This window comes from Simochromis diagramma, unplaced genomic scaffold (assembly GCF_900408965.1).
Source record: "Simochromis diagramma unplaced genomic scaffold, fSimDia1.1 OVJJ01000603.1, whole genome shotgun sequence".
Taxonomy (NCBI): domain Eukaryota; kingdom Metazoa; phylum Chordata; class Actinopteri; order Cichliformes; family Cichlidae; genus Simochromis; species Simochromis diagramma.
In genome coordinates this window covers 16,733,107-16,745,681 of record NW_024387414.1, presented here as the reverse complement: position 1 = coordinate 16,745,681, position 12,575 = coordinate 16,733,107, and the positions used below count along the sequence as shown (strand labels likewise).

The 12,575-nt window shown below is 40.2% G+C and overlaps 1 protein-coding gene across 1 annotated transcript; it reads right to left on the bottom strand.

Moving 5' to 3' along the window:
• Positions 1–3,723: 3,723 nt before the first annotated feature.
• Positions 3,724–10,249, bottom strand: LOC120721640 (fibulin-7). Its single transcript, XM_040012124.1, has 8 exons — positions 10,049–10,249; positions 8,040–8,199; positions 7,790–7,960; positions 7,057–7,182; positions 5,139–5,327; positions 4,900–5,037; positions 4,494–4,629; positions 3,724–4,400 (listed from the first exon to the last, which is right to left on the bottom strand). Exons 1-8 carry the CDS (start codon positions 10,115–10,117, stop codon positions 4,037–4,039), a joined length of 1,353 nt encoding a protein of 450 aa, XP_039868058.1. The 5' UTR covers positions 10,118–10,249; the 3' UTR covers positions 3,724–4,036.
• Positions 10,250–12,575: the final 2,326 nt, after the last annotated feature.

Sequence of the window (12,575 nt, the reverse complement as noted above, 5' to 3'; positions counted from 1 at the left end):
GAGGCGACAACATCTCAGCAGGTCACAGCACACGTGATTTAGTACAAAAGGCACTTTAATCATTACGGTTTGTTTTGTTTTGGATCCTGGATTGTAAAATAATTTATGGAAGCTGAGAGAAATTTCTGTTATCTGCACGAAAACCACATGTGTAAATGCAACTAGTCAAATCATGAAAGCTGTTTTTTTTAAATTCACTTTTATTTTTTTATAGAGCCAAATCAAAACAGCAGGCGCTTTATATTGCAAAGTGAAGACCCTACAGTAATACAGAGAGAGCCCCCAACAATCACATTTAACCCTCTGAGCAAGTACTTGGCGATGGTAGGACTCACCTTTGACAGGAAAAATCTTTGTGCAGGCTCGGGTAAGAGAGAAAGACAGGGCAAACATACTGTAGAAGAGAGCTTGAGATTAATAATAACTAGGGATTGAAAGCAGAGTGGTGTGTAATAATCACCTAGTGTAGCTAAGGGCGAACTCAGGGTCACCTGGTGCAGCCCTAACTATGCTTTATCAAAAATGAAAGTTTTGAATTTTACAGTGATATTTATTCCATGGTTCATTCTCACCACATGGCCAGCCTTGTTTGGACCATAACTGACATTAAAGCTGTACTTTTCTGTTTTCCCCTGTCTCATTTTTGCTGAAAGGATAATCTTAGGTTGTGTCTTCAGTAAATGCAACTTACATTATGTTTGAGAAAATTAAAGGTTGAGGCCAGAGAACTGTTTAGTGGAAGAAAACTAAAGTAAACAGCTTATGGACTATAATAAAATGAATGAATGGACACTGAAAACTATGAATTCCCAAGCAGCAAACAAAAAAACAAAAGATCAAATTTGATGTTGATGTGTGCTGGTGATCATCCACTAATCACATTATGTGAGCAGGTCAGTTCAGATGTAACAAGATTTGAAATGTAGGCTATACATGATATGATGTTGAATGAAATGTTGGGCTATATTTAAAGTTCTTCAAAAATTGCCCACTTTCCACGGCCCCCATGTTATATTTAAATATAACAGGCTTATTTACAATGCCCTTTCGCAGGACAGTCTAATGGTAGCTGTAACTCTTACTCTCACTGAAAAACTGGGTTTAAATGCCCACAAGAAAATGTGCTACAAAACTATTACATTCTCTGATTTTGTTGAAACATTATGCATTATACTTTTCCTAATGTTTTATTTGCTATTATTTTTGTATTCTCTCTATAAAGGCCCTTCTTAAAAAAGAGCTCCAAATCTCAAAGAGGCTAGTTGTTTAAATGATGTATCTAAAAACAATAGTGATGCTAATAATCATAGCCACAATAGCCATGATTACAAATGGTGATGAAAAGCCACAAGCACAGTAAACAAATAAATGTGTGTCTGGATCCTATTGCACATGAAGTTTGGCCTTTCTCTCTCTCTCTCTCTTGCAATCTGTTAAAATCTTAGTAAATTTCAAACTGATAACCAATAACTGTTTAAACAGATATGGTTTATGGCCACTTTTAAAAACAGTTGAGGGTGCAGTATGTCTAATTTGTGAACAGAGGGCAGTGTTGCATCATATTTTGAAAATTTACATTTTCTTTGCAAAGTCTCACAGTGTAGGTTTAACAATAAACTTGCTTTTTGAAAGAGAATAGTAATAGTATTCCTAACAGTAATCCTACTACTTGTAACTGATGTTACCATTTCTTCCTAACCACAACACTGTTATGGGACTTGTATGTGCAGTGGCAAGGGTGAGGTAGGAAGCAGGTGTTTTGTATCGGGTGTCAAAAAATTGAAAGAATGAAGACCAACAGCGCACCTCAGGAAATATTAAACAAACATTGTATTATTTTTTGTTATATATATCATATTGCCTGTTTGTAGTAAAAGCACGCAGAGTTGCTGGTAAAGAAAGGGGCATGGCAGATTAATTTAAGTAGTTTATTTGACAAAGCAATAAACCTTGAATAAGGTTAGATTTGCAAATAAAGAAGAAAAACTCAACTAAAACCCCCTAAAAACTCATAGAATTCGATTATTAAAATATTACTTTACTATAACATTGTAATATGCGGTACTGTGCAAAAGTTAGGCAGGTGTGAAAAAATGCTGTATGCAAAGAATGTTTTCAGAAATATAAATGATTGTTTATTGGCCCCAAATGTATTCTGCAGCAGCACAAGGACCCCAAACATACAGCCAAAGTCATTAAGAACTGTCAGTATAAAGAAGAACAAGAAGTACTGGAAGTGAATATATGCCCCCCCCCCCCCATATTTCACTTCAAACTAAGACAGTATCCTTCATATTTATGTTCTTACATCACTGGTGGTGCGTTCAAAAACACTACTCAGGTGAGGAACATTTTTCACTAAGAGTTCTCTACTACACATGCACAATCTGGAGATTCAGCAGACACCATCACTCTCTCCTTTTTCCATTAAAAGCAACATGAGACCAAGATACACGCAGTCAAAAGTAAGTACCACTGAAAACCCAAGTGGCTGTCAAAGTGAGCATGCTTGTTTCTGATAATAATGCCCCAACAACCAGACTGAGATCAGAATACTCACTGCAGTCTCACTTTGCAAGCACTCATTAGGGGGACTGTTTTGTTTTTTTATCTGCACAGAGGTGTGACTCATCCACACTGGAAAAAGCTGTAGAGAAGGGCAGTGTAGCCAGAGGAAAAGGGATGGAATGACAAGAAAGTGGATGTAATGTGATAAGGTTAAGGAGCGGCGGAAAACAGGACGGTGAGGTGAAGAGAATGGGCAAAACATCAGATTTCAGGCCAGGTGCTCTCACAGACCAACTTTGTTGTGTATCAACCTAGACAGACAATGGAGAGGTAAAATGCAGAGGATCGGGGGCTTTATTACTGAATCATTACCTCTTGTGGATCCCTGGGGGACAGACAAAAGCCACCCTCCAGCCTACAGTCTTTTATTAAGACTGTAGAGGGGAGAATTGAAGAACAGGGAGGTCTTTTTTGTGGTGGTAATAAACACTACTGTTTTTAATTCACTCTGCAGCTAAGTCAGTGACTGACTGGCTGGTGTGAATTGTCTTCTGTTCAGTCATCTCTATTCATCTGTCATTCTCTGTCTGCCTCCCTCTCTATCTCTGGGCATCTTTTTCTTCACTCAACACTTAATCTTGTTTTAGAATTCTGTGTCTAAAGTATCTCTGCTCCCTCATGGAGCCATTGCTGCGTCTCAGCCAGAGTACGGAGCCCTCTCTGCAACTAAAGACTTCCTGTTTCCCTCCAGTGTAACTACATCCTGGCACACTATCCACTATGTGATTCCTTATTTCTCAGAAAGCTGTGTAACATCAAGGAGAAGATAGATGGCTGGTGCAGCACAGTGGCGACACATTTCATCACGCTCCTTGGAAACTCCTCAGATATAAACCCCCCCTAAATGAAAGGAAAAAGATTGCACAGACTTTACTTTTAGGGTGCATGACACAGCTCTTTTCTGTGTGTACTTGTTTTGCAAATGCAAAAGTTAAAGTTATTCGTGCACTGTAGGAACACAGAGGCTCTTTTCAGCAAGCCTTCCTTGGCTGTCAGGCGAACAGCGTTGCTCTGTGCTGCAGGAACTGAAGTATTAAACAACCTCTGCTCGCATATGTCCCTGCTCACAGTCTATCGGGCAGTTCTTAAAACACATTTCAGAAGGAATAGAGTGTAGAAAAGCCTTAAAGAATTAGTAAGGAAAAGACTGAACTGTTAATGTTTTATATGATGTTTAATGGGTGTACTGGAGGCAATAAAGGTATTATAGTTTTATCACAGAAAGAGTACCAAAACTAGAATCAATAAAACATAATTATAAACCAAAACATCCGTAGGCATAATGATTACGTGCATATAAATTTTAAGGCACTATTACAAAAATAATGCTTTATTTCAGGACGGGCTGTCATTCTTTAGTCTTTCCAGCTTATTGCAAGTATCCTCAAGTCAAGTGCTGTTACTCTTTGCTACATGTACCAATTTTCTACATGCATTTCTATTTTTTTGCACAATAAATAGATTTTTCTTAGAATTCATACTGGGAAACAAACATAGTGACTTTGGTGATGTATTTCCCCAGCTGCACTCGCCTCTCCAGCTCACTCATCTCCACCTCTGCCTCCAGAGTGGCAGGGCCCTGCACAGGGCTCACCAGCATCAGCTCGCCCGTGAGGCGGTCTGAGCGCTGCACTGTGAAGTGGCGGCGAACTGGCCTTCCGCCTAGCAGGGAGAAACGAAGGGTGTCACCTATCGGGCGCAGTGCTGACACTCTGAACATGACGCGGGGAGCTGACAGGTTGGAAACAACAGCCAAGTAATGGTAGGAGAAGGAGTTTGGGGCCTGAGAGCACGCCTTGTTGTCCACAGGGCAGGGGTTACGTTCACAGCGCCTGGAAAATAATGAGAAAGATGTTACTAAAAGAGAGATTTTAAAGAATTAGTTGTTACTATGCATCTCACACAAAAATAAGGATAATGCTCACGTAGGTGACGTTTTGACATATGTAGCATTAGGAATTTTGGGGCAGTCCACACGAACACACTGGAAACCACCATATGTATTAATGCACATCTGGTCCTTCGTGCAGTTGTTTTGCCTCGTAGCACACTCATCAATATCTGCCACAAAAGAGAAACACAAAACCCCCACATTTAGTTGGGACATCATTTAGGCTGCAACTCTTTGATTTGCCATTACTGAAAAGAAAAAGAGTCAAAATGAATAAAATTGTATTAAGTGTACCTTTAGACTCTACATTTTTGTATTACATTCCTCAGAATCTGCCTTTTGGAGGAATGCTTTGAGTACTTCTGAGTGCAAATTTAGCAAAAGAAAAAATCAAAACAAAAGTGATAGCAAAATATAAAGCAGGAAGAAGGACTGCTCACCTTTGCAACTGCGTCCGTCACGGGTCACGTTGTATCCTGCAGGACAGGAACAGCGATAGCCTCCAGGGGTGTTAACACAAGCGTGTAAACACAACCTCCCAGCCTGTCCGTTATGAAACAGCTCACATTCATCAATATCTAAAATGCATAACACACACAGACATGGCTAACAACCCATATGGAAACATCATAATATGAAAAATGTATAGTCTGCGTTATACTAAAGTTGTTAGGTGTACCAGTGCAGGTGTAGCTGTCTCTGCCAGAGATGGTGTATCCTGGCTCACAGGTGCAGTGGGTGGTCCCCTGCACTATAGTGCACTGTGATGGACGAACATGAGGCCCGGTGGTGGCAGCTGGTAAAGTGGATGCAGCAGCAGCTGTGGATGGGGAGGTGGCGGCAGAGGTGTTTGTCATGGTGACAAAGACTGAATAAGGAGGAGAAGACAGGTAAGCAATGCTGGTGTGTTGTAGAAAAAGTTTTTATAACCTGTTTTCATATTTTCTTTGCTGTAGCTTTGTATCTGCCCCAGGGATACGAGTTATTTATTTAATCAGCTGACAATATATGTCAGACACTGATGTTGGTGTGCCGATGGTGATATGAGACAGTGTCAGTCACGCCTGCCCGTGTCAAATGGAATCCAAGAGGACAGTCACTGGGTTGTATCGGTGGCAACAACATAAAGCCCTCACAGATACGAGTTTGATAGGTAATATTTAATAAGCTCTGTTCTTCTACAAGAACAAGACAGCAGCATGAGCTTAGTGAAGATATCTGAGTGTTAATATATTTGGATTTGTTTATTTTGCCAGTAAGGAATAAAAAGAAGAAAATGTTTGTGTAGAAATTCTGGTGAAATGTAATTTAGATTATTATTATTATTATCATTGTTATTATTATTTTTAGGGCAGCATGGTGGCACAGTGGTTAGCACTGTTGCTACACAGCAAGAAGGTCCTGAGTTCAATTCCACCATCAGGTCTTTCTGTGTGGAGTTTGCATGTTCTCCCTGTGTTTGCATGGGTTCTGTCTGGGTACTCTGGCTTCCTCCCACAGTCCAAAGACATGCAGTTTGTGGGGATAGGTTAATTGATAAATCCAAATTACCCATAGGTGTGAATGTGAGTGCGAATGGTTGTCTGTCTCTGTGTGTTAGCCCTGCGACAGACTGGTGACCTGTCCAGGGTGAGGCTCCAGCGCGACCCTGAAACGGATAAGTGGATGGATGGATTATTATTATTAACTGTAAGGTTTGTTTTGTTTTGTCTTTTACAAAAACACTGCAGTTACCCACACTATGTTAAATGGGGGTTGTGGGTGGGGAGGAATATGTTGTGTATGTTTAAATAGTGGGAGGTATAGTGGTTAGCTGGGTTCAAATCTGCTCTTCAAATCTAGGCTTCCTGTGTGGTGTCTGCATGTTCCCCCTGTGCCTGTGTTCTTTCCCAATACTCTGGCTTTCTTCAAAAACATGTCCAACAACATGGTTGTTTGGTTTATTGGTGATTCTAAATATAAGCCTTAGTGGTTGACTGTGTCTGTGTGTTGGCCCTGTGATGGACTGGCAACCTGTCTAGGTGGCATACATGGCCTCTCACCCAGTGACAGCTGGGATGGAGTCTAACTCCTCACCCCCATCCCCTGATGTATAAATGGTATAGTGGTTAGTGCTGTGGCCTCACAGCAGAAACGCTCTGGCTTTAAACCTGTTTGTCAGCCAGACTTTTCTGAGTGGAGTTTGCATGTTCTCCCTGTGCTTCATCCCACTGTCCAAACACATGTGTTTTAAGTAAGCGTCTAAATTGAACCTGCGTGTTCACAGCTGTCTCTCTCTCTCTCTTAGCCCTGGAAATCTGTCCACATCTACCACTCCACTCTCTTGGGTAAAGTTGGTGGATGTTTTAATGTAACGATTGGATGACTGTCAAAAACATTACCAGACTTTCAAATCTCTCAGTAAACTATCAACCTATCTTTAACTGTAGACATATTTAGATAGTGTGAAAAAGGAGATGAATTTAGTAAAACTGTTGGTGTCTACTGAATTTTAGTGCCTACACAAGCAAATGCCCAATGCAATCTCTTTCAAATGGTAAAGTATCACTACATTTCATTCATGTGTGTGGTCTGAGTATGCAATGTATTATACTTACATGTTGGCACAGGGCTTTGACAGGTAACTCCAGCCCAGCCTTTGGCACAGACACAGGAAAACTGGTTCACCTCATCAACACACGTCCCACCATTCAGACAAGGGGAGGATGCACACTCATTGATGTCTGAGGGGAAAAAGATATTAAGGTTATGTTTGAACTCTGTCCAGAGATACACATATGTATGCAACTCAATAGCTTTGATGCTTGAACATCACGGAACATTACATAATGACATATGCATGTGTGTGGAGACATATGAGAAAATACGGGAGCAAATGAGTTAACAGGAGGGGCAGCCAAAGTGTAGGGGATGCCACATCCTGATCAAACAGCCTTTGAGTTGTTATCTCAAAGTCAGCAAGCTGTCAAAGCACAAGGAGGCTGGAATATCGCACGTCACAGCATTCAAGAAGCTCTCTGGACAATGACCAAAGTACATAAAGAAATATGATCATGGGTCACATGTGAAATGTATCATCGTATAGAAAAATGTTGTTGGCATGTTTGATGCCCAGAAAGCAGAATAGTGCAAATAAAAGGGGGCAAGGAGAAGAGAGGTTACACAGAAGATGTTGACAAGATTGTAAAAGTGATCAGTGGGTTAGATAGCATGATGAGTGATGGTCAGAGTAATGAAGTGGAGAAACACTGGTGGGAGGAGGATTAGGAGGACGCAATGGAGAAAATGACCATCACAGCAAGGCCAGGCAGCAGAAGGCTCCTCTCTCACCTCGGCAGGTTGGTTGCTGGCCACTCCAGGTCAGGCTTTCCTGACAAACCCTGCTCTCTGATCCCACGAGTTCATAACCAGGGTCACACAGGAAGTGAATCTCATGGCCAATGCTGTGCGATTTGCCAAGTTTCCTCCCATTAATGAGGGACTCCAGTTTGGGGCAGGTACCTAGAAATTATAAGAACATAACAGCAGAAATACTGATATCTAAGAATTTAAAACATGTCTTTCTAAGATATTTACTTACTGTTGATGGCTTTTGTGTTCTGCCTTGCAGCACTGCTCAGCAGTAAATTTATTTTCTTCTTTAGGTTGCGCAGACTCTGCATGTAGGAGGCTTCATGGGCTGACAGAAGCTTCTGGACCTGCTTCAAGGACCCTTGAATTTCTTGCCTGCTCGGACAGTCCTAGAATAATACAGAGCTACTGAATAAATTCATAAATGTTGAATATTTTAAGTCAATACTGATCTTCTAATTCACAAAGAGGATCAGAAAAACAGTTGCAACCATCTAAAAAAAACATGTGAGAAGGTTAGGCACACTATATAATATTACATTGAAAATGACAGTTTCTTATTAAAAAAACAAAAAAACACCATCCTTGCTAAATATCTGAAAATGGAAAAGCAATTTATTTGACTCAGGACAGGTGAAATTTGTTGAGAGATGAAAGCACCACAAGCCAGTGATGCTGCTTCTATTAACAGTTTATTTATCTTCCTGTTCATTCAAGGACACAAATTCATTCAAAAGTCTTCAATAAAAGGATTTGGTTTTCTTTTTTGTGTCAAATGAAAAAAAATTAAAAATCCAAACTTCTAGTGCATTTCTGTAATGTTAAATCATATAAATTGCACCTGCACATATTTCTGTTTGAATGCTATCGCAATGAGGAAAAAAAATCTCTTCATCTAAATGAATAGACAAATGAATCTGCTCTACCTACTGCGCTATTTTACCCAGTGCACTGCAGAGGCTGATGTGCTCATATGAGTAAAGGAGTAAATCTTGTGGGGATCAGAGAATGTTTTGTCACTATATTTGCCAGCAGGAACCTCCCCCCCCCCCAGCTAGCTCCATACTGTAACTCAGTCATGCTGACAAGAAAGGCTCTGTGTGTAACACTTTCTTATGTGGTTCCAGGTGTGATGTTCTGCTTAGGTTTGAAGTTTTAACTACACGAGTCATTACAGAAATGGAGGTAAAAGCTTTCATTAGAGGGTAATTACTTGCTGATTTTTGACTCAACCAGTCATCTCCTTCCAGCGCCTTGCTTTCATTTAACAGGGTGTGAGCTCAAGTGAGTTGTACACACCTATTTTCAACCCATAACCGTTCCCTCATTACTCTCGTTGATTCAACAGCATCAGTCCCCACCAGACCTCTGCTCTCTCACATGTTTTCAGACAACCAATTAGTGTTTTCATCCAGCAGCAGTTATGTAAGAAGAGTCAATATTTGTTGAAAACGCTTTTCTTATTTAGACTGAACTGAGGTTTGGAATGACTTCAGTCATTTTTGGTGCTGATGGCTGGTGTTTATCAGGTAGTTGTCAAAGGCCCCTTTCTGCCTGTGCTGGGAGATATTTCACATGGTGTTCATGTTAACTGGGTGATGTTACCACAGTCTGTAGGAGGCATGTGGTGCTGAAGCACAAAATTGCAGCACAGTTCTATTTAATAGATTTAGAGTCTAAATAACAATATGCTCTCACGCACATATGCAAGAGTCTACAGCATCACACTCACATTATTATGCACTTCTACAAACACATAATTGGCTGGCCAGTTTGCAGTAGAAAACAAACAAACAAACACATACAGGCACAGACATGCATGGCAGAAGCTGAAGAGAGCCATTCACAGCCAGATGCAGCGTTTTGGAAATGTTTCGCTGGTTTGCAGTGAAGCACAGCATAGATATAGTGAGTGAATTCAGCCACCGGAGCCTCTGGGATGTTGCTCTTGAGGCTTGCGTGCAAAGTAAGGGTGACTCAAGGTTTGCTCTGTGAAACATTTTTTGTGATGCCAAGAAGTACATTCACATTAAGATCTGCTCTGGACTTCAGAAGAAGTTATGCATGCAATTCTCTTTAAGCCATACATAATTCATGAAGCACATTTTAACCAATTCCTTTTGACATAAGAACTTTAAGTGGAATGACGTGATATAAGTTCAGGTACCCTGCTGTGACTAATTCATTCATTCATTCATTCAGTCAATAGTTAACAATTTTAGTTACATACTTGCTTACCTGCCCCAAAGTAGGATGAAGCAAACAGAAACACAGTAAGGTGATGGCAGTCACAGGTGATGCAAACATGTTTCCACTAAAACCAGTCCAGTGTGCACTCACTAATCGCTTCTCAAATGTGTTAGAACTTGCGTGCAGTGTGAACTTTGTGCCGCCGGCTCCCAGAGTGTGTAGGAACTCCAGGTGAGAGAAGGACCACAGTTGGCAGTGGGAAAGCTGCCGCAGCTAAACGTTGTGGAATGTTGTTTACTCTTCAGTAGCCAATCAGCAAAGGAGAAAAATGTGACCACATTATGATCCCTTTTTACTTAATTTGGAGTGCACTTCCTCTCTGTTTAAAGCAGCTTGGTCTTGGAGAAAAGGTACAGTGAAGCTGTAACTTCTGCTGGAATAAAGGTGCTTTCCTGTTCTGTAATTAGACTGATTAATTAGATTGAAATAAAGACTGGTTTCAGCTTTCGAGCATAATGTCCATACCTGCCGTGGCTATTATTGTAGCAGTGGATTGTGGGCAGCTGTATAACATCTGGATCCAAATCAAAAAGTGCCCCCAGTTCACTTTTACTTTGCTAAATTCATCTCTTTAATCTCAGATGCTCTTCTTAAACGAACTATACGCAGCAAGAGTAAGCAGACTACATGTACACCTATCAGCCAGAATATTACAACTGCAATATAATGCGAGATAGAGTATCATACGTGAGATGTAAGGGAAAAACAAGACTTAATATTCTGAATATTATACTATGGAGGACCAAACCTTCAGCTTACTGTATATGCTTGCAAACAATTTGACACCCAATACCTCAGGACACCTTTACACACTTTTTGGAATCAGTGCATTGACTTATGAAAGTTTTGGCAGCATGACTAGTTGTTGAGTTAAGTGATAGATTATAATTTTTAAACCTGTCTGTATGGTGCACGAGTGATGTGGAATGAAGTTGCACTTGCAGAGCTAATCCTTAGTTCTAAAGAAAGCGATAAAGAGCTGCACCTTAAACCAGTTCTGCTTTGCCTTATACCTTAGCCTTTCTTTGAACAACAACGTCAGCTGTAGACAGATACACTTGTAACGTTGCAATAGGGATGAAACAGATATGTCAGTTTCACTCTGCTACATCTTTTTTTTGAGTGAAATCTCATCATTTAAATAAAAATGTAGAGATATGCTAAAGAAAACATTTGTGTAGATGGACTATTGTCATCACACCCCTGTGAGCAGTCAGCAGCGCTACATTTCGATGTGTAAAATGTACCGAAGACCTTGACTACTGCTTTGAACTCAAGCATGAAGAATATTTTGGTTCTTCCTTTGATTGTTGGTTTTACCTGAGAAATCATCTTTGTGGGTCTGTGTTTGTCTGAGCCTTTAACAGACTGAGTGCACAGCTGTCACTTGGCTCAGCAGAGTCAGACTGTTCCTCACTGATACAGCAAAATCAAAAGGATGGGAAAAAAGTGGACAGCCGAGGGACTGAATCCTCAGTGCAAAATACCTACAGACCACAATGGAGAGAAATGAGTGGGATTGTATTGTACTGTGCTGCAGTCATCTCCAGACACTGAATCACCTCACAGTTTGCAGATTCATGATTCATGCTTCCCGTACTGGGTCCTTAAAAACATTGTCACCAAGTCTAAACAGGCACCCAGAGAGAGCACCATACTGTACCTTTACACAGATATTTGTAGGCTTTTTGTACTACCACACATCATGTTCTCCTATAGTTTCATATGGCTTAGAAATGAAGACAGATTTCAACTGGCTCATTTGAAAAACAGATATCAGTGAGCAATCCATCAATAAGAATGACAGAAATCATTAAGCCATATGTTTTCCTTCCAGCGTCTGACAGTAAGTGGCAACACACCTGCTGTCAGTTTTGGAAAGTATGCAAACAAAGCATTTATTTTCAAGTGCTATACTTTATTATGGTATTCCGCTGCCTACCACATTTATTTTAAAACTGTTGTTATAATCTTGCTATACTCATCATATGTGTCACACAACAAGCTTAAAGAATTCTTGAAATATTGTAGATTACATTACTAATCGGTAGATAGTACGTAAAATTGCTATGGCACTCAGCTTGGAGCGCTAAGTGCCTCTGCCATGATGCTTGTACTACAAACTAGAGCAATTTCTAAAATATGGGGAAAAAAGTGTATTTATTTTTAAGTGCATTGTATTGAGAAGAAAACAGCATTAGGAAAACTGCAATATAATCATTTCATTTTAAGTTCTGTGGAAAGACAGCTCAGTCTGCTTAATGGATTTGAAAAGATGACTTCTTTTACTTACTTTTATAACCTGTTGAAAGATCAGTATGCTTTAAACACAAATTAAAATTGGGATAATTTGAATATTTACTTAGTAATATATTGAAACAGCATAGAAAATCTACACTGTGTCTACAGTCCCTGTAGGATTAGTAAATTCCTCTTTGAATAGTCAGTGGCATGTGCCGCAGCCTGAGGTGAAAGCACTTGAGCCGGTGAGGATAAAAGAGGGAGGAGAGGGGCA